Genomic DNA, 23,369 nt, shown 5'->3' with positions numbered 1-23,369 from the left:
CCTTAAATGGAGTCTTTTTGAAGGACTGAAAGTTACTGGTTTTCTGGAGCATTCATAACGAAAAGAGATGCAAGTTTGAATTGTCCAATGATTAACATTTCAGTGGCAGAGATGCCACTTGGATAGGCCATTCTGGTATGTGTACTGGTGCTCCCAGCATCGGGTTTTGAAATTATGACTGGCCCACTGCCGTCATTGTCCCATCCATGACGCCAGAAGCACTAGGCACCGTGAACTTCTCTGTACAGTCACGTAGGCTGCTCCCGTGTAGTAGTTCTCCAGAGAACACGGATGGAGAAATGTTTCGGTGTGAGATTTGTTTTCCTGCCTCGATCAGCCAAATCATTCCTGCCAATGCTCCTAGGGCAAGAGTGAAGTTTCTTCTTTTTGTCTGAAGGGCGTGTCCTGTGGCATCCCAGATGCAGTGTTCTTGGTTTTTGGGACTGCTGCTTCAATACAAGCTTAGAATTTCTGTACAGTACAGTTGGGTCTCATTCGAATTAGTTTTTGGAATAACTCCCAAATTTGTGTTTTTGTGATTTGGTTGAACCGCTGAATTGCTACTTCCATTGATAATAAGGTATAGTAGTTCCAAGAACCAGGAATGTGGCTTTGAAAACGCAATTGTTAGAATTTTGTAAGAGATTGCAGGCCAAATTATTTTTTATTTTTAGGAGTGTGTGAACCAGTTTTGGGACATGATGGATAAAGTAGGTGACATTTTTACTGCTTTACCATTCAGTAATTCAGTTTTGGAAGCCTTAAAGCTGGTAGCAGCAGCAGCCATGACGTTTCTGGATGTAGAAGCAGTTCACCTCAATTTCCTATTTTGCACTGTATTAAGTGTGGGGCCAGCCTGGTGGTTTATTCGGATACTTCCAAACTGGTTCTCATATTCCCCTGGCATACTGCTATGAATGCCCTGGCTCAGCCCTTTCAGTGTATTTTTTTGGTGGTGTAACTTAGAATTACAGGTGTGCAGTAAATCAGTTATTTTAAACAAATCTTAAAATGTTCTTGTTTAGAGCTCCCCTGTATAGGTTAAATTAATTATTTTTCTGTTTCAGTTATTTGCAGTATTGTATTGTGGGTAAAGGGAATTCATAAGAGAAAGGTAATTTTTTATGGTAATGCTTCTGTTCAGCATGGGAAGTCTGAAGTTTACTGTTCACGTACATAGGCCTCCTTAAAAATGTTCTTATTTTCATTATGAGATTTAAAATTACAGTTTTATTCGTTTCTTGGTATGCTGAAAACATGTGTAGGTGGTTATTTGAAATCTGTAGTATTTACTTGAAACCTGTTGCAAGTAAGTTTTTATTTTTTGAAGGCCTGTTGCCGCAGCTAGGGACAGTTAGCACCCTAAAAGCGTCAGTCTCCAGGTAATCTCCAGAGTGGACCAGCTGCAGAGACCTGGCTTGTTATAACCCAGACGCTTTTTATTGGTCTGCCTCTTAAGAGTTTTGCTGTTTCAGGAAACCAGTGGAATAAGCTTCATGAGTTGTCTTCAACTGAAAGGTCTGGGAAATGTCCTGTCACTGCAACACTGTCTAATTGCCGCCTCTCAGAACTAAACTAGATGCTTTAAAGTGGCATGACCAGAGCTTTTCTAAGGCTAATCATGCCTGAGATTGCCTCTTGTACCCCTCCGTGATTCCTGATCTTTACCCCCTTACATGGCCACCGGGCGTATGTTGTCCGTCTTAAGTTTTAGCATTTGGCAACATTCTAGGACATCCTATGAATGACACGTGTATTCTGTGAATTGGTCACTTTGCCTTTTTCCCCTGGATGGGGTCACAAAGCTTGTTTGGTGCCCAGCTGTTTGGTGACACGATCATGAAATCAGCATCACTGAGTTTAAAGAGAAAATGCTGCATGGAAAGCTTGTTTTGTCCTGAGTCGGGCTGCCTTTTTGCTCACTACCCACCCATCCCCATCCCCATCCCCATCCCCATCCCCCTATATTGGTCAGGGATGTGGCTTCAACAGTTTTCACAGCCCATAGAATTGAACGCTGAACTTTCCTCTTCCTGTTCTAAGTGTCCTGATGGAACAAAGGAAAGGTTTCTATTGTCCTTTCTCTTGACCGTGTTTATTTTTAACAGAGATATTACATGGAACAAATAAATGGCTGCTGTGAACACCAAAGAGTTGCTGGATTGAAACCAAATTGAGAGTCAGGGTAATAGGAAATTTGAATTGGCGATTGTCACACCAGGTCCCAGTCACCCAGTTTTCACCCCTTGACAGATTGGAATCACATTGCAGGTGTTTGACCTTAAGGACTGGGTGAAAAACGGTGCTCTTGGGAATTTACACTTGGTGTTGTGCTACGTTACTGGGAAGTCCTGTGTGGATGAATAAAGCTCCTTATTGGTTATTGGGCTGCTTGTTCTTGTTCTCCTGGCCTGACCAGGTAGTTGGCACAACGAGGTGGGGCGGTTGTAACCAGACAGGCCTGAGTTGGACCTGCCCTGAGTAAACAGCACAGTTGGAGGAATAAAGGAAAGTCCATGATGGAGTTTACTCTCAATCAATCCCAAGTTTATCAGCAGTCAGGTTGACCTGTGTAAGCAAGGATTTCTTTAAGCACTTAATCCTGTCCTCATTTAATGTATCACTCTGAGTAAATTTCAGATTCCAGCTGACAGAAAACTGAGGCCCAGAGGGCAAGGGTAGTCCAGAAGAAAGTCTCCCTTGGCCCTTGAAGACAACCTGTGTTGTGGATTTATGGAGCCGAACTTTATTTTCACTTTAAGTAAAAATCCATATCCAGTCCTTTTGTTCCTTTGTGTTTTCCTGTTTTGGAAATTCAGCCTGCATTTTTTAAAGAATTATGCTAAAGCATCTCTATCTGGGGGTACTCGGGTTGAACCTGGACAGTGTAGCCTGCCTTAGCTTACTTGGTAGGTTTTGGTTTAGTTAGAGAAGTAGTGGTCTTCAGCTTTTGCTATGAAAGTAGCAAGAACGGGCTCCATAAGTATCCAGTTTGTCCATTAAATTAAGTAGACATTGTGTAGAATAATTAGTTTGCCACGTTGCATGTTGTCTGTGTATTAAAGATACAAGCTTTCCAGTTAAAATACTCATTTGTTCCGTGCACCCCTCTGTGAGAGCAGCCCGCTGAGAGTTGAATGTGTTGAGGGGAATGCGTTTGATAACATGCCCTACTTTTGAGCCTTCCCCCTCCAACCCCATCTTTTAAATTATAGGCCTTTTCACATGTGAATTCTCTTCAGTGAAGTTTTGGCCTCCATACGTCATCTTTTTTTGGAGGGGGGGGGTCAGTTTCAGAGTAAATGAGAACACAGAAACAAATACTCCTGGTGATAAAAATATGTGCGGGAGTGTTAAATCACAGTAGCTCCTAGGGACTTCCTGACTTCATTTTGGGTTGCGTGTTCACTCTTCTTATCTTCATGATGTGTTTTATTCTTGAGGCAATGTTTTTAATAATCCGTGTAAATGTTGGTTAAAGGTGACTTGGAGCATTTTAAACTAAAGGTAGGTGATAACGTTTGTCAGATTTTTCGAAGTCTTAGTTTTTTCATATAGATGTTTTGATGTTTAAAGCTCAGAAGGATTTCCTAGCACCTCCTCTTGAGATTCCATGGATTCCATCCATGTTCAGGAAGGGAGAGCAACAACTGTATTTTTCATCAGTACCTGCGAGTTCCATTTCAGAGAGACTTGCTACTTACTGCCAATTTGTTACCTCTGCCTCTCAGTCCTAGCTCCTCTGCTGTGGTGGATTTGCTTTCTTAAACGTAGTTTCATTGGCTGCGAGCAGACTATGCATGGTTGGCAGATTTTACCTTCAGAGTTTTGTTGCTAGTTGTTCTGACTGAACAGGTTTTTGTTTTAATCCTGTAGAACTGAAAAGGGAGGTGGTCTTCGTTAGATCTTCCTCTAGGGAAGTACGAACTAGCACCTGTTGCATATCTTGTATACTGATTTGCTTACATCTCTGAATTAAGGCAGTCTCTCAGGGGAGACATTGGGAATTGACGAGGGACACGGTTATTATTAACGGTCCTCAGGAACAGCACTACTCGTGCTAGAGCCACAATGACTTCCTAATCTATGGCTAAACGGATAGAGTGGAGGGTTTTTTTAATGTAATTTTTTGTTTTTACTGAACAACTATACCATTTGGGGGGAAAAATAAGAAAGGACATTTTAAACAAAGTTTTGGTGCTAAGGATTGAAGTTGGATGTGTGCCATCACTAGAATGTGAAGTGGGCAAAGCCCTAATTTCTGAACCTGGCTTTTTGGAAAAAAGTTTGGTTTGGACTTGGTTTCTAGGATGCAGTGACAGTTTTGATAAAGTGTCTTTATGGACACGGACTAGAAACTTATCAAACGCAACAGTATTTGGATTCTGACAACATAGTTGTCTTGAGTTAGAGATTGTGATTATTTATTTTTAAGGTCACTAGGTGGTAGTCCCCGCTTGTAGAAAATAAATTTGAGGTCTCTTCACCGTCTTGACACTATTTGGCATTTTCATCAAAGTGGAGATAAAGGCTGTTGGTCCTCAAATGGCTGCTGCTGTTGAAATGAATGGCTGTTTAAAAACATGGCCTCAGGAATATGGCCACAATTTTTTTGTAATTGCTTTCCTTTGTAAGGGTGAAATAAAGCCAATTTGTATGACTGTCCCTTGGCTGATCATTTTCAGTTTGCCCCACAGGAGTACATACTCCAAAAGTTAAATTACACCAGCCCCTATTTCCACTCTTCGTTCTTTGCACTGATTCTCCTTCCTGTTTTGTGCACAGTGCTGGTCTGGTTCTGTAACGTACCAAAAAAAGACAAGGGGAGGTGACTTTGAACACTTGGCCTTCTTGTTGTCAACTGCCATGCAAGTATATTGCTAATAAATACTCCCTTCAAATTGTTAATTTTTAGAAGTAATTTTATCCTACTTTACATTCACATCATTCCTTGATGTATTTTAAATTCCTTATAATTTTAATTTCCTTTGGACAAATGAATTAGAATAGGCAGGACTTGTCAAGGCCATTAAGAGGCTTACGTTTACCCTTGTACTGTTAAACCAAACTTGAACACTGAATTGGAGAAGGCTTTACTATCATAAAGATAATCCTTTTTCAAAAAGGATATTCCTGAGTACAGAACCGCTTGCTTGACTTTGGAGAGCCTGCTGAGAGGTGTTTTCTCCAAGTTAACACTTCAAATTTCTGTTGTTCTTGTGCCATCTTCAAGTTCAGCAGCCATTTTGGTGGTTGTCGTCTTGATGGGTTCTAACATCTGGTCATGGTGGTCATGAATTGGCAATCCAAACCTTGAGGAAAATCTGTGGAACCTTTTGAAATGCTTCATTTTTAACCCCTTCCCCACCTTTGTGTAGATTAGAATCCTGTGTCTTAACTGTCAGTTGCAAACTGAGCTCTGGATTCGCATTTATCTTTGTCTTTCAATGGGAAGGTTGAAAAAGCAGGAGGAATAAAAGCCTGCCTTAACTCACCGAAGAGAATCCAGATGCTGCTCTGGTTTTGCGGTCGGATACTCGAACATCCTCCTTCTGACCATTATGGAGCCTAGTGCTGTGCGCAGGACCAGCTACAGATTTTGTGGGGCCCCGTGCAAAATGAAAACGCGAGGTGCCTCGTTAAAAAACTAAGAATTTTGTGATAACAGCAGCATTAAACTATGCACGTGGCCCTCTTGAACGCAGGGCTTTGTGCACTCCTGTAGCCGCCCCTTTGGGCATGTGTGCGTGCACATCCTTGGATTTAGCAGTTGAGCTCAGTTCAGTGGCATTGCGGCCTGTGTGCTGTTTACCTGCTTTCACCAGTAAGAGTGTACGTGCAAAACTGTTTTCCTCCTTTCCCCAAAAAAGTGAATCACGCAGACTCCTTTCCTATAGATTTGGATTGCCTCTAGTCATGAATGAGTATTTCAGACAGGGAAATTGATACGGAAATCTGTGGAAATAGCTTGTTTGTGGTGGGAGGAAAATCAAGGACATAATTGTTAACGAGTCTCACCTACTTTTACTGCACACCTGTAATGCCTAGTTTGGTGGTTTAGAGAATATGGAGTGTTTCTGGGCTTTCTTATAAGGCAGAGGCTCCATACAAGGTTGCTGATGATTGTTCTAAATTCCCATTGTTTTCTTGGCTTTTCTCCCTTGGTTTATGTGTCGTCTGGAAACTGATTTGTAGTTGGTGAGGTAACATACGTGGAGCTCTTAATGGACGCTGAAGGAAAGTCAAGGGTAAGTGTCTGAGAGAATTTCTTCTGTGGATTTACTACTTGAAAAATGTAACTGTATGGTGGCGTGGAATCGAATGAAATCAGGAAGGCAGTGAGTGCTCATGTTATAGTAGCTATGTTTGATTTTTGCCAAACATTTGAGTGGGGTGGGAGGGGATTTGCAAACGGGAGTCCCGCTTTTCCAAATGGCTGGCCAAAGAGCTTTTTGGTATTCTGTTTGGATGCCCAATTTGGATAACTGGGGACCAATAGCAGCATTGTCTCTTTGTTAACAGAGGAATTGGCTGTGTGTGAATTATGCATGGAATTTTAGCGGTGGTATATTAATGTAAAACGTGTGTTCTTGTCTAGAAAATGTTACTCTTGGTCGTTTGCTGAATTTGAAAGTTGTGTGAACCAAAGATTCCGAAAAGTTGCCTTTGTGCCAGTAAATTGTAAAACAATTATTAAAACCTGAATGTTTAAAATTGGCCTAGTTTAAAGAGAAAATTAAATTATTTTGTCGCGCAATAGAATGGCTTAGAATAATCAAAAGGATGAGCTTTAATTTACGGAAGGGATGGATTTAGGAGGAGTATGATAAGGAATTGATTTGAGTACAGAGAGAAGCAGATCTAAAGTTTGTGTGATTTCTTGGAGAACCTGAATTTAGGTCTGCTTATTACAACTTCAGCAGCTATAGTGCAATGCTGGTAATGTGCAGGCAGAGGAGGTAACAAGGAGCACAGCTTTTAATAAGGAAGGCTAGGCGAGTCATTCCTGTGAGCTTCCCCTTAGAAGGGTTGATATAAAAACTAACCTTGTTATATAAATCGTATTTTTAATTTATATAACTGTCACTGGTATTTACTATGTTTTTCTTTTTTTCTCCTCTTTCCTTGCTCTTCTGACTGGTCTGTGGCTTCCTCCAAAGGGATGTGCGTAAGTATTGTCTAGTTACTTATTGGCAATTGAGCCTTCTCAGTCGTAGGACCGGTTTCACTCATCTCCTTTTGGCTCTTCATAGCGTTGTTGAATTCAAGATGGAAGAAAGCATGAAAAAAGCTGCGGAAGTTCTAAACAAGCATAGTCTGAGTGGAAGACCACTGAAAGTCAAAGAAGTAAGCTCTTGAAACAATGTGGATATCATTTATAATTGTCGAGTTGTCCCCGTTTGGAGTTAGGAAAAGACAAAAATAATCCTTGACTACATTTTACGGAGCAGACCAACCTGTTGTTTTTAATGAAGAGGGCCAGTCACAGGCTTCAGCAGTCAACTCCTGTAGGAACTTGGAATAATGATGGAGCACGTCCTGAGCAACTGCTGTCTTCCCGATGTCTGTGATTTGTCTTAGACCAGCCTACCTTGTTTTATTGATCAGGGGCACTTGGACTGAGCCCCTGGTTGGTGTATGTGTTTGTGGGTGTGTATGTGTGTGTGTTAAGGGATTCTACACCTGAAGTTTTACCCAGCCTGAACCCTATTTCTTAGCCCACCTTTTTTCTTTTTAAAAATTTTTTTTTTTTCAACGTTTATTTATTTTTGGGACAGAGAGAAACAGAGCATGAACGGGGGAGGGGCAGAGAGAGAGGGAGACACAGAATGGGAAACAGGCTCCAGGCTCTGAGCCATCAGCCCAGAGCCTGACGCGGGGCTCGAACTCACGGACCGCGAGATCGTGACCTGGCTGAAGTCGGACGCTCAACCGACTGCGCCACCCAGGCGCCCCCTTTTTTCTTTTTTAAAGCAAGTTTATCATTACTCAGATCCACTTTGGTATTTAATCCAAACCAGATACCTTCTCTCCCTTGAGAAAGCGGGAAGTTTTTATGATTAAATCCCTCCCTTATTTTTACCTTTCCTTCTTAGAGGAAGATTAATATATTCAGAGCTCAGAGAGTAGAGCACAGTAGGGGCTAAGGTTTCTTTGGGCTGAAGAGACACATGAAAGGGCAAAGAGTTCAAGACTAGTGTCAATGCCAGAGTCATACACCTGTCCAGACCTTACACGAGTCAGACGCCTGCATAACATGAAGGATGGAGTACCTCGGTGATCTAGAACTGCGTTTTCAAACTTTTGGAACAATCACTGATGGGGTTAACAGAAATTAACAGAACCCCATTGGAAATTAGTGAGATTCAACTATACCAAGCCTGTGAAGATCTTATTTCAGTCTGGAAGTGTTCTGTGTTCTATCAACTAATCTTGTCATCTGCCACTCAGTTCAATTGATAGCTAAATTTGACACCTTTCCTTTTGGCCTCGTTCCTTTGGCTGGAATTCTTCTAACCTGATGGTTGAGTTCGTTTGAATTTCTTGTTATAGATTTCAAGAAATACTTTTCCAAACAACCTCTCAATCTCTGGAGTTTTGGGAATATCACTTTTTGTGAGATCATGGTCTTAGTTGTCACTGGGTCAGTTAAATGTAACACTTTTGTGCTTGTTTTAGGATCCTGATGGTGAACATGCCAGGAGAGCAATGCAAAAGGTGATGGCTACGACTGGTGGGATGGGTATGGGACCAGGTGGCCCAGGAATGATTAATATCCCACCCAGTATCCTAAATAATCCTAACATCCCAAATGAGATTATCCATGCATTACAGGCTGGAAGACTTGGAAGCACAGTATTTGTAGCAAATGTAAGTAAACGGAAACATTGTCTAAGGTGGAAAAGTCAGAACTTTATGATAGTTTTGTTAATATGTTATAAAAGTAGTTCTGATATTTGAGAAGAACAATTGAAAAGAGGGTTATGCTGTCTTCTTCTTCTTCTGTTTAAAAAACAAACAACTTTGAAGTTGGGCTTTGTCCCACAGTGACCCTGTAGTGATCAGTCACAGGCTTGACCATGGTCCCACTGGGGTCATGTTCACTGGCTTTTGCTGATTATAAAAGTGGCAGCTGAGTCTGCATTCCCTGCGGGTGCAGGCCAAAAAAGTATATGAACCAAGCTGACATTCCATCCCTCCTCTTGTGTTTGGGATGAAAGATAATGCCTTTGCCATTGGCAAAGGGAAATATTTTTAAAGAAAAATGCATTGGGAAGGATGATGGTAAACTTTAGCTGGGGAACAAAAAATTTTTTTTTTTTTTTTGGGGGGGGGTTCAGAGTAAGCATTAATTTGAAAGGCATGAGGTGACTTAACCTGTTCTTCCGGAGAAAAGAGACAGTGACTAGCAGTTAAGGCCAGGCTTCATAATTGTATCTGAAAAATTCTACTGTGGTGGGATAAGTCCTTGTGACATTATATTTATTTATTTATTTATTGTATTTAATTAATTATTTATTTTTGAGAGAGAGAGAGAGAGAGAGAGAGAGAGTGTGAGCGAGCACGAGCAGGGGAGAGGGGCAGAAGGACAGAGAATCTCAAACAGGCTCCATGCTCAGCAAAGGGGCTCGATCCCATGATCGTGGGGATCATGACCTGAGCCGATATCAAGAGTCGACCCTCAACTGACTGAGCCACCCAGGCGCTCCTGTGACATTATTTAAAATAAAATAATAAAATAAAATAATTTTTTTTAGATGTTTTTACTTTCGAAGGAGAGAGGGAGACAGAGCATGAGGGGGGGGAGGAGCGGAGAGAGAGGGAGACACAGAATTTGAAGCAGGCTCCAGGCTCTAAGCTGTCAGCACAGAGTCCGATGTGGGGCTCGAACTCACAAACTATGAGATCATGACCTGAGCTGAAGTTGGACGCTTAACTGACTGAGCCACCCAGGCACCCCTGTGACGTTATTTTTAAATGTTTGTTTCCAACCAGAGCATATTGTGCTCAATATGTTAGTGTTCAAAATGTTTTTTCTTGAGATGTCTACATTGAGATTTTTCTCTCCTTTCTCTTGATTAGCTGGATTATAAAGTTGGCTGGAAGAAGCTGAAGGAAGTTTTTAGTATGGCTGGTGTGGTGGTCCGAGCAGACATTCTTGAGGATAAAGATGGAAAAAGTCGTGGAATAGGCACTGTTACTTTTGAACAGTCCATTGAAGCTGTGCAAGCTATATGTATCCTTTTATCAGAATTCAACTCTTGGTGAACAGTTTGGCCTTAAATATTGCATGAATAACACAGGTTTTTGGGGAGAAAGTGGTAACTGTGTGTGTATTTCCCAAATGACCATAGGGATTGCATTACTGTGGAATGTAAAAGTTGTCTGTGATGGAATTGATTCAGTACTGCATAAATAGAAAATAGGCACATGCCCGTGAGTGGTCTTTTCCAGTGTTCTCTTTTTAGAGTCTGGTTTGAAGGGAGAAGTCTAAAGAATACGCCACTGGAGAGAAATTCGGTTGTTATTTCACGTATAAGTCCTTGGCTGTATTTCTCCAATGGATTGACATCATTCTAGAAATACTTCTCTCTCTGATCCTAAGCTGGTTACCCTGGAGTTTTATCTTTGTAGTCACAGCGGAGAATGCCACACATGAACACAGTCATTAAACTTGGACAAGACTTTTACTGTGTATCTTACCCAGAAAACGTGGTACTTAAAAAAATATATGGTACTTGGCCCATTGGACTCATACAAAAAACTGATGCCAGGACCGAAGAGGATGGTTTAGTGAGAAGTGTGGGGTTATGTGAGTGGAGCTCTACACCTAAGGAGTAAGCTGACACTTACTTCCCCGTCCCTTGAGCTTTATTTATTGTTGCTTTTATGGTTAATGTAGAAACAAAGATTTTAAAAGTTTAATGAAGAACCAAAATTGCTCATAAATTCACTACTTAGAGGGGCTGGTAGCAGTTGGAGCATTTTTCTCTTCTGTATTTCTCTCCTGTGCATGTTTTTAGAATTGCGAGAAATAGCCTTAATTGGAATATCAGCTATGTTTAATGGTCAACTGCTATTTGATAGACCAATGCACGTGAAAATGGTAAGTTAATAGGATCTCTTTCTCCATGATATATTCAAATAAGTCTAGCAATAACATGGGAATATTAAGAGTGTATATAGCTATTATACTATATTTATGGATCAGTCTAAGTTAAAAAAGTTGCAGTATGTTGAGCAAATTTATGGCAGAAACATAGCTCTTCAGATATATTTCCCTTTTGCACAGTTGCCTGTTAACTGACATGGTCAGGAGATCAGTTGAGTATCCTGCTCAAGCAAGTGATCAAGTTCAAAGATCGGTTATGTACATGGGGTTCTACTCTTCAGGGTGTCTCATTATAATGTTTAGCATTTTATCTGTTGTGACTGTAAGTCTTTGATTCACACAGCCTTTCAGGTTCTGTTGAAGCGCTTCATTATAAACATTATCCCTGCTTTGGCCGTGCCAGGATAATAGTGAATTAATACAAGCACGACTAGAATATGCTGAGGGCAATCTGGTGAGGGCTCAGATTCAAGAAGAAAATAAAGGGAACTGTAAAGGGATATTTTAGCTACTTTAAGCATTCACTTTAGTTTTTTGAATAGATTATTGCTTTACATGGCTTAAAAAGCATGAAGATACAGCGTGAGAGTCTTTCCCTTACTTTGTGCCCAGGTCCCTTTCATCCCCCCTAGTAACGTGGATGCATATTTTTGTCCTTCTTTTTACATAAGGGTGCAAGTACTCTGTGTATTTCTTTTTGTACTTGTATGTTATTTCGTGGCATGGGTGGATCATAATTTAGCTAGTCCTCTGTCATTGGGAGTTGTTTCCATCTGTTGTTGTTGTAAGCTGTGCTTTAATACTGAGATTTACTCACTTTCTCTTTCAGGATGAGAGGGCCTTACCAAAGGGAGATTTTTTCCCTCCTGAGCGTCCACAGCAACTTCCCCGTAAGTGTCTCCGTATGGCTTAGTTTTTGAATTTGATCAGTACTGACCGGAGAACTACACTTACCCTTGAGCTTGCGCCATGTGATTCTGCAGTGCTCTTCATCATTCTTGAGGGAAAGGTTCAAAAAGGGGTTTGTGGTAATTTTTTTTCCCCCTGTAGATTCTTCAGGGTGAAATACGAGCAGAGAGATTCACAACTTAGGAAGGGTGGTTAGGATTACTCTGTGGTGAGGCAGACTACATCCTCTAGGATGTAGTTGGGTGTTTTTGAAAGTGTCCTGTGGAAGGAAGAACCAGAAACTGGAAAGGAATTAAAATCAGGTTGCCCGTGGGATCAGAAGAGATTGGTTAGCACGGTATGGCTCAGTGTGGTTCCACCCTTAGGTATACATCGAAGAACTGAAAACTGTGTCTCCATAAACATTCACGTGGGTGTTCCTAGCACCGTGATTTCAGTTGGTAAATGGATAGAAGTGGTAAATTTATATGATGGAGCATTACTCAGCCCTAAAAAGGAACCAAGTACTGATACCTGCCACGGCGTGGATGCACCTTGATTCCATCTGTAGGAAATGTCCAAAAAAAGACAAATCCACCTACAGAAAGTAGATTAGTGGTTGCCAGGGGAGAGGGGTAAGTGGAGAGTTGTTTTTGGGGTGATGACAGTGTTTTGGAATTAGATGATGGTGATAGTTGTATGTACGAAAAATCACTGAACTGTACACTTTGAATGGGGGCATCTTATGCGAAGTACGGTGATCCATATTTTTATATGGGGTCACGTGAAACATCCAGGTGAAAGTCTTTCCCGTGACAGGGAAGACTAGGTGACCAGTCACCTCGAAGATGGAAGTGGTGCATATTAGTGAAGCCTTAGGCCCTCTTTCTGACAAGCCCACAGGGCTGTGTGGAGCCTGGGCATAGGCAGCAGTGAGAGTGCTGGCCTCCAGCAGCAAGAAGGGCTGGGGAGTCCGTAGGAAGCATGGGAGTTAGGTGGCCGTGGGAGGGGAGGGGCTTGCTTGTGCTATGTTGGGAGAACTTCCTAGCAGATGAGGCAGTTGGGGTGGGTGTCTGTTTGGAGGGCCAGGGAGTGTCTCTGGTCTGGAGTGGGGACTCAGGCCTAAGGCCCAGCATCAGATGGATTGAATGAGAGCCTAGACAAGAACACTAGCAGGAGTGCCTTTGTGGTTTAACATTATTGGAAGCATAAATGAGGCAGATTTCGAGGGGAGGTCAGAGGCTTCAAGAATAGATGGCTTAGTTGAAAATTTAATATATATATTTTTTTAAACGTTTATTTATTTTTGAGACAGAGAGCATGAATGGGGGACGGTCAGAGAGAGAGGGAGACACAGAATCTGAAACAGGCTCCAGGCTCCGAGCTGTCAGCACAGAGCCCGACGCGGGGCTCGAACTCACGGACCGCGAGATCATGACCTGAGCCGAAGTCAGCCGCTTAACCGACTGAGCCACCCAGGCGCCCCCAAAATTTAATATTTTTTAGAGAAGTACCACATATCCTTGCCCTAATCAATGTGGTCACTTGCCATGATCACTCAGGATCAGAGTGATGGCTCTTACTGACGTTTGTGCCTAGAGGAAGTGGGATGAGGGCTGTTTGAGAGCCTTGGCTGGCACACATTGGGCCCCAGGGAGCCCATTATCCATGACTCTTGGTCTCCCAGCACACTTCAGAGGGTTGACTTCAAAATCTTCAGTGCCTTAGGGAGTAAGTAACCTTGGTGATCTCTCGCTTGCTGTTTCTATGCAATTTAAAAACACTAGTCTGTTAAAACAGATTAAATATCTGGGAACTGGCATCAAGGTTCTTTTTAAGGTATTATTATTACTTTTAATGAACTTGGTTACCATTTAAAACCTGGTCTTGGTTTAAGCGTCAGGCCAGGGTCGCTCAGAGCATCGCAGGTGTCTTGCACTGTCTGGTCTTGTTCGCTCTTTTGAGACCAGTCTGTATTCTTACGTCCCTGCTTGTGTGTGTGGGCATGGAGTTGAGAGCGGACTGGGTATTGATCCACAGGTTAGGAAGCTTTCTGGGCAGAAGAGAACAGTAGTTTCATTGTTGCTACAACCACCTGTAGAGTCAGAATAGTGTATGCCCAGTGTATTAACTGGCTGGTTTGTTCCATGGTTTTTTCTTGGGGAAAGTCCTTTGGGCTACCAGGTTGTGAGGTGGTGATTGGGCACATTTGTACTGCTGGCCACCCGATGTCCTTAATTGCCTTATTTATTTGTTTAAGTTTATTCATTTTGGGAGAGAGCAAGCAGGGGACAGGCAGAGAGGGAGGGAGAGAATCCCAAGCAGGCTCTGCACTGTCAGCACGGAGCCTGATGCAGGGCTCGAACCCATGAAATGTTGAGACCAAGACCTGAGCTGAAACCAAGAGTCGGATGCTTAACCGGCTGAGCCACCCAGGTGCCCCTCCTTTTTAACCTTTTAAAAAATGTTTATTTGAGAGAGAGCATGAGAGGGGGAGGGACAGAGAGAAGGGGAGACAGAGGATCTGAAGCGGGCTCCATGCTGACAGCAGAGAGCCTGATTTGGGGCTCAAACTCAAAAACCGTGGGATTATGACCTGAGCTAAAAGTCAGACGCTTAACTGACTGAGCCACCCAGGTGTCCCCTTAATTGCCTGTTTTAATTAAACATTTCTCAATTTGAGATTTGGGGAAATGAATAAGTGTCTGTGATTCTTACATTTGAGTTGTTCATAATTCTCTGTAATTTCCAGTTGCTTTTGTTTTATACATAGCACAAACTCTAATCTGCAATTGCATATGAAAAGTTACGCCTTGAAAGGGATAGCTCCCAAAAGCCCTGGGTTTGCTCTTGGAGGTGGGTGGATTGGAATGGAGTGTGACATTTACAACACAGTATAAACAAAGACTCTTTTTGCTTTGGAAGGTCATGGTTTTCTAAGTGGAATCTACACTTCCGACTTTCTCTTTTCCTTTCAGATGGGCTTGGTGGTATTGGCATGGGGTTGGGCCCAGGAGGACAGCCGATCGATGCCAATCACCTGAATAAAGGCATTGGCATGGGAAACATAGGACCCGCAGGTGAGAACTACAGTGTGCTTTGGAGATTTCTGGGGAAGTTAGTTTTTCAAATTATTGGGATAATTGGATGTTGAGTGCTTCAAATGGAATAAAGATTTAATTGGGGCAGAATTTCTTCCTTACTCCTCTCTCATTCATTTTGATAAAAGCAGTATTTTGTGTTTTTACTGAATTGAATCCTCTTTTCTAAAGTTATACTTTTGCATTTTGTCCTTGCATGACCTTCTGAGCTGAGGTAGTTACGCTGTTCGCTATTCGATTAAAAGGAGGCAGGCCAGAGAGTTGGTCTTGCTCAAGGTCACATTATCAGTTAGTGACACACTGTAGATCCCCTGACCGTGGGACTACAGCACTGCCGCAGTCTGTTACCCAGACACCCTTAGGCTCTTGCCTGATGGTGATAATGGCTTGTAGAGGTGGGGGCATTGGCGGATACAAAAAAGCACAGGAGGGTCTCATTGCATGACAGCATAGCTGTCACAGGCCACAAAGACATAGTGTTGAGTGTTGTCTTTGTTCAAGATGATAAATAGCTAATGAATAAAAACTTTGTGGAGAATATACTTTAAATTTTGCTGTTCAGCATTCTCATTCTGTGCAATGAGGTGTTTATATACTATTTAGAACGATTTCATTTTTATGACCACAGACTTAACGGCTGTCTTTCTTGAAATCCTTTGAATTGCAGCCTGGATGCCCCTTCACTCCACTTCTGTCAGTTCTGCATATCCCTTGTCTCCCTCCCAGATTAAACTCTGGGCTGACCTCAGCACCCTCAGCCATCACCTCAGCTGGCCCTACTAGTCTGATGGCCACTCCCCTAACACCTAAGAAGAAAGTCTGGTGTTTTTAGGAACTGCTTTTTATTTAGAGAATTTTATCTTTGAAAGGGGTTTTTAAATCTACTTATGTTCCCTAAAATAAGCTTATAAAAAAGTGCTCTCCACTTTGTACCTGGTTAGTTATATATCATGTTTAACGTGGTCTGATTTGGGTAGTTGTTAAAACTGTATGTTTTAACAGAATCTTGAGTCACGTGATTATTTTGTTAAAGACTAACGTTTCTTGGAATGTGATAGTGTGACAGGGGAGATGGTAGGACCGCTTTCCCCCTTTTCCTTGACAACTAAAATATACTCCTAATCAGGGATATTTTTTGTTCATTTGATGGTTTGGAATTTCCTGTGCTTTTTAAGTTCAAACGTTACTTACTACTTTGACATAATTTTAGTTTGCATTGACTTTTTCTTTTTAAGGAATGGGAATGGAAGGCATAGGATTTGGCATAAATAAAATGGGAGGTAAGAGATTTAAAATGAAGTACAAATGTAATCACTTTTAGGTATGGTTTTCTCTCACCTTTCCTCTTTCTTTTTCCTTAAGCCTTGCATGAATTCTCACTTTCGGTTTTCTAAAAGCTTGAGTCTAGAAATTAATTTTACCTGTCAGTCTTTCCTAGTGGGTATCTTGGCTTTTGGTCTGGCTTTCTCACTAACTAGCTCTGTGACCTTGGGCAAATCACTCCATCTCTCTGGGCCTCTTTTTACTTGTCTGTTGAGGGGGTGGATCAGATTAGCGTTTTGAAGATGGTGGTTTCCAGGCAAGGGCACTAGCATTTTTTCCCCCAAAGTCCTTACACTTGGTAAGGAAGTTCCTGGCAGAAAACACCCAAAGTGAAACTCACGAAAACATCTTTCTTTTCCTGATGAGTGTAAGCGGTCTCATTGGGATGGTGCTCAAATGTGGATATCTCTTGCAGGAATGGAGGGACCTTTTGGTGGCGGTATGGAAAACATGGGTCGATTTGGCTCTGGGATGAACATGGGCAGAATAAATGGTAAGACTTGGGTTTCCTTCCTGTGTGCACCTGCCCTCTGCTGGTTGTTGTCTCCTGCGCGACTGTGAGGCAGCACACCCATTTTCAATGAATGAGATTTGCCCCTTCCACTTTTCTTGATGAATCCAGTGTCTTTGAATTGCCTTATTTGAAATCATAAGTTTGTATTTCAGAAGCTAGACTTGCTGGTAGGTAAGTGTTAATCCCCTTAGCCACTGAACTGTGTTCTGAATCTCCCCAGTAATTACCCAGAAAATTCTAGAGCTTTTTTATTGCCTCCAGCACTAGCAGGCATCCTGTAGACACATTTGTGGTTATGTTTTGCACACTTTAAAATCATCTTCAAGTGTGAGGGATTAGTTTTAGTTTCTTTGGAGTTTTTGATCAAGTTCATCTCTCTCCTGGAGTGCTGGACTGCGTCAGTTCATGAGCATCTGCTCTGAGAACTTGGAGTTGTGAGCAGAGACAGTGATTTAGCTCAGCATTTCCGTAGTGAGAATTTTGGTGTATTTCAGATCTACTGTCCCTTTCGACCCCTTAACAGAAATTCCGTGGTATTAGTTATCATTGTAACCGTGTGTTTTGTTCAGTCCTTGCAAGAACCACATGATTTGTAGGTACTTTTATCACCATTTCATCAGAAACTGAGGCCCGGAGAGTGACTTGCCTAAGGTCACATGGCTAGTGATATTGGGAGATGGGTCCCGGTATCTGGCGGATCCTGCCCTTCAGAACTGCCTTCCGTGTGGGCGTCAGCCCCTCCTCAGTGGGCCTGCAGAGTGTGCCTTGAGAAGCCCCACAGTCTGTCTTTCTGAAATTCTCTAGGGGTTGGTGGACTCTTTTACCCCCACCTGTGGGGATGATGCTTCCCTTATACACATAAACTTCCCTGAGGAAGGTCATTGAAGATTTGCATGTAAATGTTTCTTTTCTGACCTGCAGTATCATTTAATGTGAAGATCGAATTAGAGCAACTGAGAGTCTTACTAGGATGGACCTTACTAACTATCAAACTGGAAAGAAAGATATTTCTCATGAATAAACTGTCCTTCTCCATGGGGTTGTCTTGTTCTAGATAATGGTAAAAAGATGTAGGGAAGTCCTCACCAGTAGTCAGGAATGAAGGGACAAAGGCCTGAGTTTGCAGGGTGCTTTCAAGCCAGCCTATAGTTCATAATGTGTATGGGAATTTTGATAAAAAGAGTTGGAGGAGTCTGGCTTGGTAAAGTGTTTGCTCAAAACAGATGAGTCCTCAGGAAGGAGGTAACATTGTTGCTCTGAGGAGTGGAGTGATGTGACTTAGAGGCGGACGGACGGACGGAAGTGAGCTGGGGCTGTGCTGAGCTGTGTGGGCAAAGTCCTTGGTAACCTGGCAGGTGGAAGGCAGCAGCCACAGTTCTGAGCCTGGTGATCAAAGGGTTCCGAGTGCAGATTCTCGTGGGGAGCAACAGTGGAGGATGTGTTGAGATGCAGTGCTCTTGGATGTTCTCACATACAGATACTCAGTCCTTCCATGTCATCCTCGACAGCAGAGAACAGGGACTTCTTCCACTTGAGCTGTGTTCTGGGATTTGAGTGAGTCAACGTAATCACAGAGGGAAATTGATAAAGATGTTTTGGGTTTAATATTTAATTGGCGACTATAATCCATCTGTTCTGGTCACAGGTGCTGATATCAGACTGGCCCTGAGATTCTGATTTCTACTCAGTCAGAGTAGAGGTCAAGTCCTAATAGAAGGGATGCTTAGGAATTACAGATTAAAAAACCAAATCCCAAACAATGATTTGATGCAATATTTGACAATGAAAACACTTCCATTTTGGGGGGATTACATTGTAATTCACAGGGAGTTCCCTGAACTGCAGAGACTGCTGACAGGTGGGAAGATGACTTCTGAGGCCATTGTCATATTACTGCCTGCACATGACTTCCTTATCTCCAGGGGGCAGAGTGCTGCCGTCTTCATGCCCTTATCATAGGGATTAAACGAGTGCAGCAGAGCTCTGTTACGGTGCCAGTGTGGGACTTCTGCTATGCCTGCCACATGCAAGCTCCCACAAGTTAGTTACCTTTTCAGCAGATGGCATGCCACCAACCTGTGACCTTCAGTTGGGTCTATTCACACTATGAATAGCACGTCTACCATTGCTGAATGAGGCATTTCTAATTCGTAGTGCTAGCCTGCTTCCACATCTTCAGTAGACTTATTTCATTGAAAGTATAAGGGCTTGAGCTGCATAGAACCAATTTTGGCAATTGCACAATTGAAGGCGATTGTTTGCCTGATTTCTAAGGAGCAAGATTAATTAGGTTTTTTTTTTTTTTTTTTTTTTTTTTTAATTTTTAACATTTATCTATTTGAGAGAGAGAGGAGAATCCTAAGCAGGCACCATGCTGTCAGCACAGAGCTGGGTGCAGGGCTCGATCTCACGAACTGTGGGATCACGACCTGAGCTGAAACCTGGAGTTGGATGCTTAACTGACTGAGCCACCCAGGAGCCCCAAGACCTTTGTTTTATTTTAAATTTAATTTTTTTTTTTTTAACATTTATTCCTTTTTTGAGAGAGAGCGAGCGGGGGAAGGACAGAGAGAGAGGGAGACACAGAATCCGAAGCAGGCTCCAGGCTCTGAGCTGTCAGCACAGAGCCCGATGCGGGCCTTGAACTCATGAACTGTGAGATTATGACCTGAGCCGAAGTCGAATGCTTAACCAACTGAGCCACCCAGGTGCCCCTATTTTTTTTGTTTGTTTTGTTTTGTTTTTTTTAAGGCATTGCAAAACGTAACTCTTGCTATGAATGTAGAAAAAAGTAATGAAGTTACCAGTGTCCTTGTGTAGAGGAGACCAGTTGATCCTGGAGAAGGCATGTTATACTGCAGGGATGTTTCTGGATTCTCCTTGGATGTGCTTGTGTTAGGAGAGTTTGGGTTTTTGCATTGGGCTTATAGGTTCCAGCCTTTGCCTCATCCCATAGCAGGCAGGTGGCCTTGGTCAGGTTACTAAGTCATTTGAGCCTTAGTTTCTTTGTAAAGGGGCCATGATGGTGGAGGGTGATAGAGGTGTGCAGGCTGTTGGGCGGATTCCGTGGACTGCTGGTGCCCCCCGGAACGCTGTGGGTGGGGCGGGGTGCTTGGGAAGTAACCGAGAGCTGTAGCTGCTGCTTCCTGTGACACAGCGTGGATGCAGCCCATTGCTGTAGTGGCTTGGTGTAGCCACCGTGTGACTGTAACGAAAGTCATCAGTTAGTCTTTGGTGGATTGAAGGTAGGTGGTTTGCAGGGACTCACTTGAGGTGAGGGGACCTTTGTAAGGAATAAGGGATGAGTGATAGTTTCTCCTAGAAAAAGTAAGCGTGCTGACTTGGTGCTGGCTGCTGTGTGCCTGTAATTTGTTTTATTCATGTCTAAAGCACAGAGGGATTCCTGGAAAGGCCTAGGGTAATGATTTCTTCCACAGAGATGGAGCGTGGCTTGGGTGGAGGATTTGAGAGAGACTTTGCCAGAAACAAGATGGGAATGTTTCGAAGCTCTGGACAGCCCCATGGCAGAGGCATGGGTAAGAAGGCCCCACGTGAGCGGGGCTCATGCTCAGCTCAGAGGTTCTTTCTTAAGCAGAGTCCGCTATCTTTCCATCGTCTTTTAAAACATTGTTTTCTGGACTTAGGTAAAAGCTTTTGGTCCTTGAATTTTTTATTCGTATCAATAGCACCAGTTTCCTTTATAGTCTTTTCAAATGGCTTCTTTGGCTGCATCGGTATAAGGTGTTTGCTTGCCGAGGGAGTTAAAGCTGCTGCATTTACACAGCACTGGCTATCTAGTGCGGTAGTGGCTTCTGAGGCCCTGCCGAGCGGGATGTGCGTCCCCTTGTCCAGGGTGCCATGGTGCTCTAGTTAGCGGATGGTGTGGTGTGATTGCTGGTGCCTTTACAAGAGGCCTCAGGGAACTAGAGAAGTGTTCTGGTGCTGGAAGGCCTGGAGTATTGGGCCTAAGTGCAGAGAAACTTTGGTTTCGGTTTTGGTTGCATTGCCCGGAGTGTCTCTCCCCTCCCTGCTGTTTTGAGTTTAGATGTTTCTGAGAATCTGTCAGCTTAGTTCTTCGTTAGTATGACGCAAAGAGATTGTCCATTTCTGCACTGTTAAGTTTGTTTCTGTCCAAGCAGAGTTGGAGCATCGGTCCGCACTCTTCCCCCATGTTTACCTGCTTCTCGTTCTGTGCAGATGTGAGGCTGCTAGGTGGCTGCCGCAGAGGGCTCAGCGTCTGTCTTTAGGGGACCCATTGAGTTAGGTGTGAGGTTTTAAGCTCCTTTTTGTTTTGTTTGTGTTAGTTGTATTCTTAGAATTTGTGAAGTCTGTAGGAAGATTCATCATCCAGTTCATCAGTGAGACAAGATTCTTCTGTGGGTTATCTCTGGACTCCCATCCTCTTTGTGTTTGTGTTCTCCATGGAAACCAGGAACTATTAGAAACTGTTTTCCTTTTACTCTGAGTTTGGGGAGACTTCTATTTCTTTTTCCCTCCCCGCATGTGAGGTAGCTGGAAGGACTGACTTTCTTGTGTCTTACCAGGCGGGTAGTGACGATTTACTTTTTTTTTTTTTTTGTATGTTTGATATGACTGTCTATAACTTTATTCTAGATTATTTCAAATTTGTAGAATTTGGGGGATGAATTCATAATCTGTATGCGACTAGGTCAGTTAAAAGTTTCTTACTGTCTGACTGGCTTTGCTTTTTGTGTCATGGAATGGCCGGGTGTTTTGTTTTTACTTATTTTTTTATTAAAAAAAAAATATTTTTTTTGACATTTATTTTTGAGAGAGAGAGAGAGAGAGACAGAGCGTGAGCGGGGGAGGGGCAGAGAGAGAGGGAGACACAGAATCTGAAACAGGCTCCAGGCTCTGAGCTGTCGGCACAGAGCCCGATGCGGGGCTTGAACTCACCAACCACGAGATTATGACCTGAGCTGAAGTTGGACGCTTAACCGACTGAGCCACCCAGGTGCCCCAAGAATGGCTGGGTAGTTTAAAAAACATGTGAAAACTTACAGTCCTTTGGCTGCAAGTAGCGATTTGTGGATCCTGAGGTGAGAAGAACAAGATGGCACATGGCTTTGCTCCCACAGGCACTTGTTCCTGCCCTGAGCCTTTAATCCTTTGCCCCTCTGTGGTGCCTCTCACCTCCGTGATGAGGCTGGCAGCCTTCACCTCGTTTCTCGCAGAGGTGCGGGAGGTGGATCTGGTGAGGTCGTCACTTCTCGTGGCAGCAGGAGAATCTTCTGTCCTGACCTGAATAGAAGTGTCATCTTGTAGGCCTTGCTGTCTCCTGCTACTTTGCCATCCCTCCCTTGTCTCTCTGTGCTGAGGCCTTGCACAGTGACGGGCAGGAGCAGAGGGCTTTGTTCTGGAATTTCTGTTGCTCCTTGTGGTCAGACCCACTTTAGTAAAAGCGTCTTTGTACCAAATAAGTTTAAGTTGGGTTTTCAGACTAGGATTTTTTGTTTTGTTTTTTTTTTTATATATTCAGTTCTTGATCTCCCCCCCCGCAAGTGGAATCATTTTGGTGGTATTTTCTGTAGGGCCTCCCCATTCATTGTCCCTTCTATCAAGGCAGTAGATCTTTGCCCTGGTTTCTGCAGGCCACTGTACTTGGTGGTACAGGGAGATAGTTGTGTGTTTCTTGATCTCGAAGGAGGTGATGGCAGCTGTGGAGGTGATGCCCGGTGGCTCAGGGCAGCACCAGAGGCCCCTCTGGTAGAAGAGGCCTAGTGAGGGTGCCAGTGGAAATGTTGGTTCCTTGGCCCTTGGCAGCCATGTGAGCACCACCCAAAGGTGATCATTTTCTCTCTTGTGTTAAGATTTGAATAAAGCACTGCTCTCGGTGGTTGATAGAAGTGCTCTGTTCAGAGAGCATGGGATCCAAGCAGGAATACAAAAAGATGAGTGCAGGAGATGTGGTTTAAGCTGGAGGGGCTGGGTGTCTGAGAGGGTTCAGCATAGGTAGAGGGTGTGCTGGCAGATAAAGAGGGCTGACAGCATCAGATGCAGAGGTTTGGAGGTGAGGGTCTGCCTGCGGTGGGGAGAACAGGTTCAAGTCATAGGACAGGGAGGTCTTTGCCCATGAAAAGAATTTTTCCTTTCTCTTTAAATCAGTGGTGGGCTGATGGTGAAGGATGTGTGCAGGAATAGTTTGATCTAAGTGCCGTTTTAGGAAGGTGAACCTAGGCCTGGGTATGCTGAGCAGGATCACAGGTGTCACGGAGGAATAAGTGAGCCCTGTGCTTGCAGGCTGGAGGTGTGTGCTTCCCTGTGTCCTTCCTTTAGCAGGTAGCACCAGAAACAGCTGTGGGCTCAGGGTTACTCTCTGCGGTCATGGGCCTAAAATGAGATGTGCAGACAGACTTTAAAGGTTCGGATGAATTGTTGGCAAGCAGGCGACAGTGTTTTCTCCTTTGGA

The 23,369-nt window shown here is 43.2% G+C and overlaps 1 protein-coding gene across 8 annotated transcripts in view; it reads left to right on the top strand.

The window, feature by feature from the left end:
• Positions 1–23,369, top strand: part of HNRNPM (heterogeneous nuclear ribonucleoprotein M) — a 40,091-nt gene that overhangs the window by 10,451 nt on the left and 6,271 nt on the right. For 2 of the 8 annotated variants that reach the window (XM_047096422.1, XM_047096419.1), the window contains exons 3-12: positions 6,196–6,248; positions 7,161–7,168; positions 7,254–7,347; positions 8,680–8,871; positions 10,084–10,237; positions 11,058–11,107; positions 11,943–12,003; positions 14,980–15,081; positions 16,338–16,382; positions 16,841–16,918. In XM_047096422.1, the coding sequence (XP_046952378.1) occupies positions 6,196–6,248; positions 7,161–7,168; positions 7,254–7,347; positions 8,680–8,871; positions 10,084–10,237; positions 11,058–11,107; positions 11,943–12,003; positions 14,980–15,081; positions 16,338–16,382; positions 16,841–16,918 (837 nt within the window). Of the gene's footprint in view, positions 1–6,195; positions 6,249–7,160; positions 7,169–7,253; positions 7,348–8,679; positions 8,872–10,083; positions 10,238–11,057; positions 11,108–11,942; positions 12,004–14,979; positions 15,082–16,337; positions 16,383–16,840; positions 16,919–20,376; positions 20,476–23,369 lie in introns of all 8 variants that reach the window. The other 6 variants (XM_047096420.1, XM_047096423.1, XM_047096417.1 and 3 more) reach the window with 6 other exon arrangements.

Source organism: Lynx rufus, unplaced genomic scaffold (assembly GCF_022079265.1).
Source record: "Lynx rufus isolate CCGP_SWC_20201006 ecotype Redwood Valley unplaced genomic scaffold, mLynRuf1.p SCAF_4, whole genome shotgun sequence".
Classification (NCBI taxonomy): Eukaryota; Metazoa; Chordata; class Mammalia; order Carnivora; family Felidae; genus Lynx; species Lynx rufus.
The sequence above is the reverse complement of the archived record's forward strand: the minus strand, read 5'-3'. Positions and strand labels throughout refer to the sequence as shown.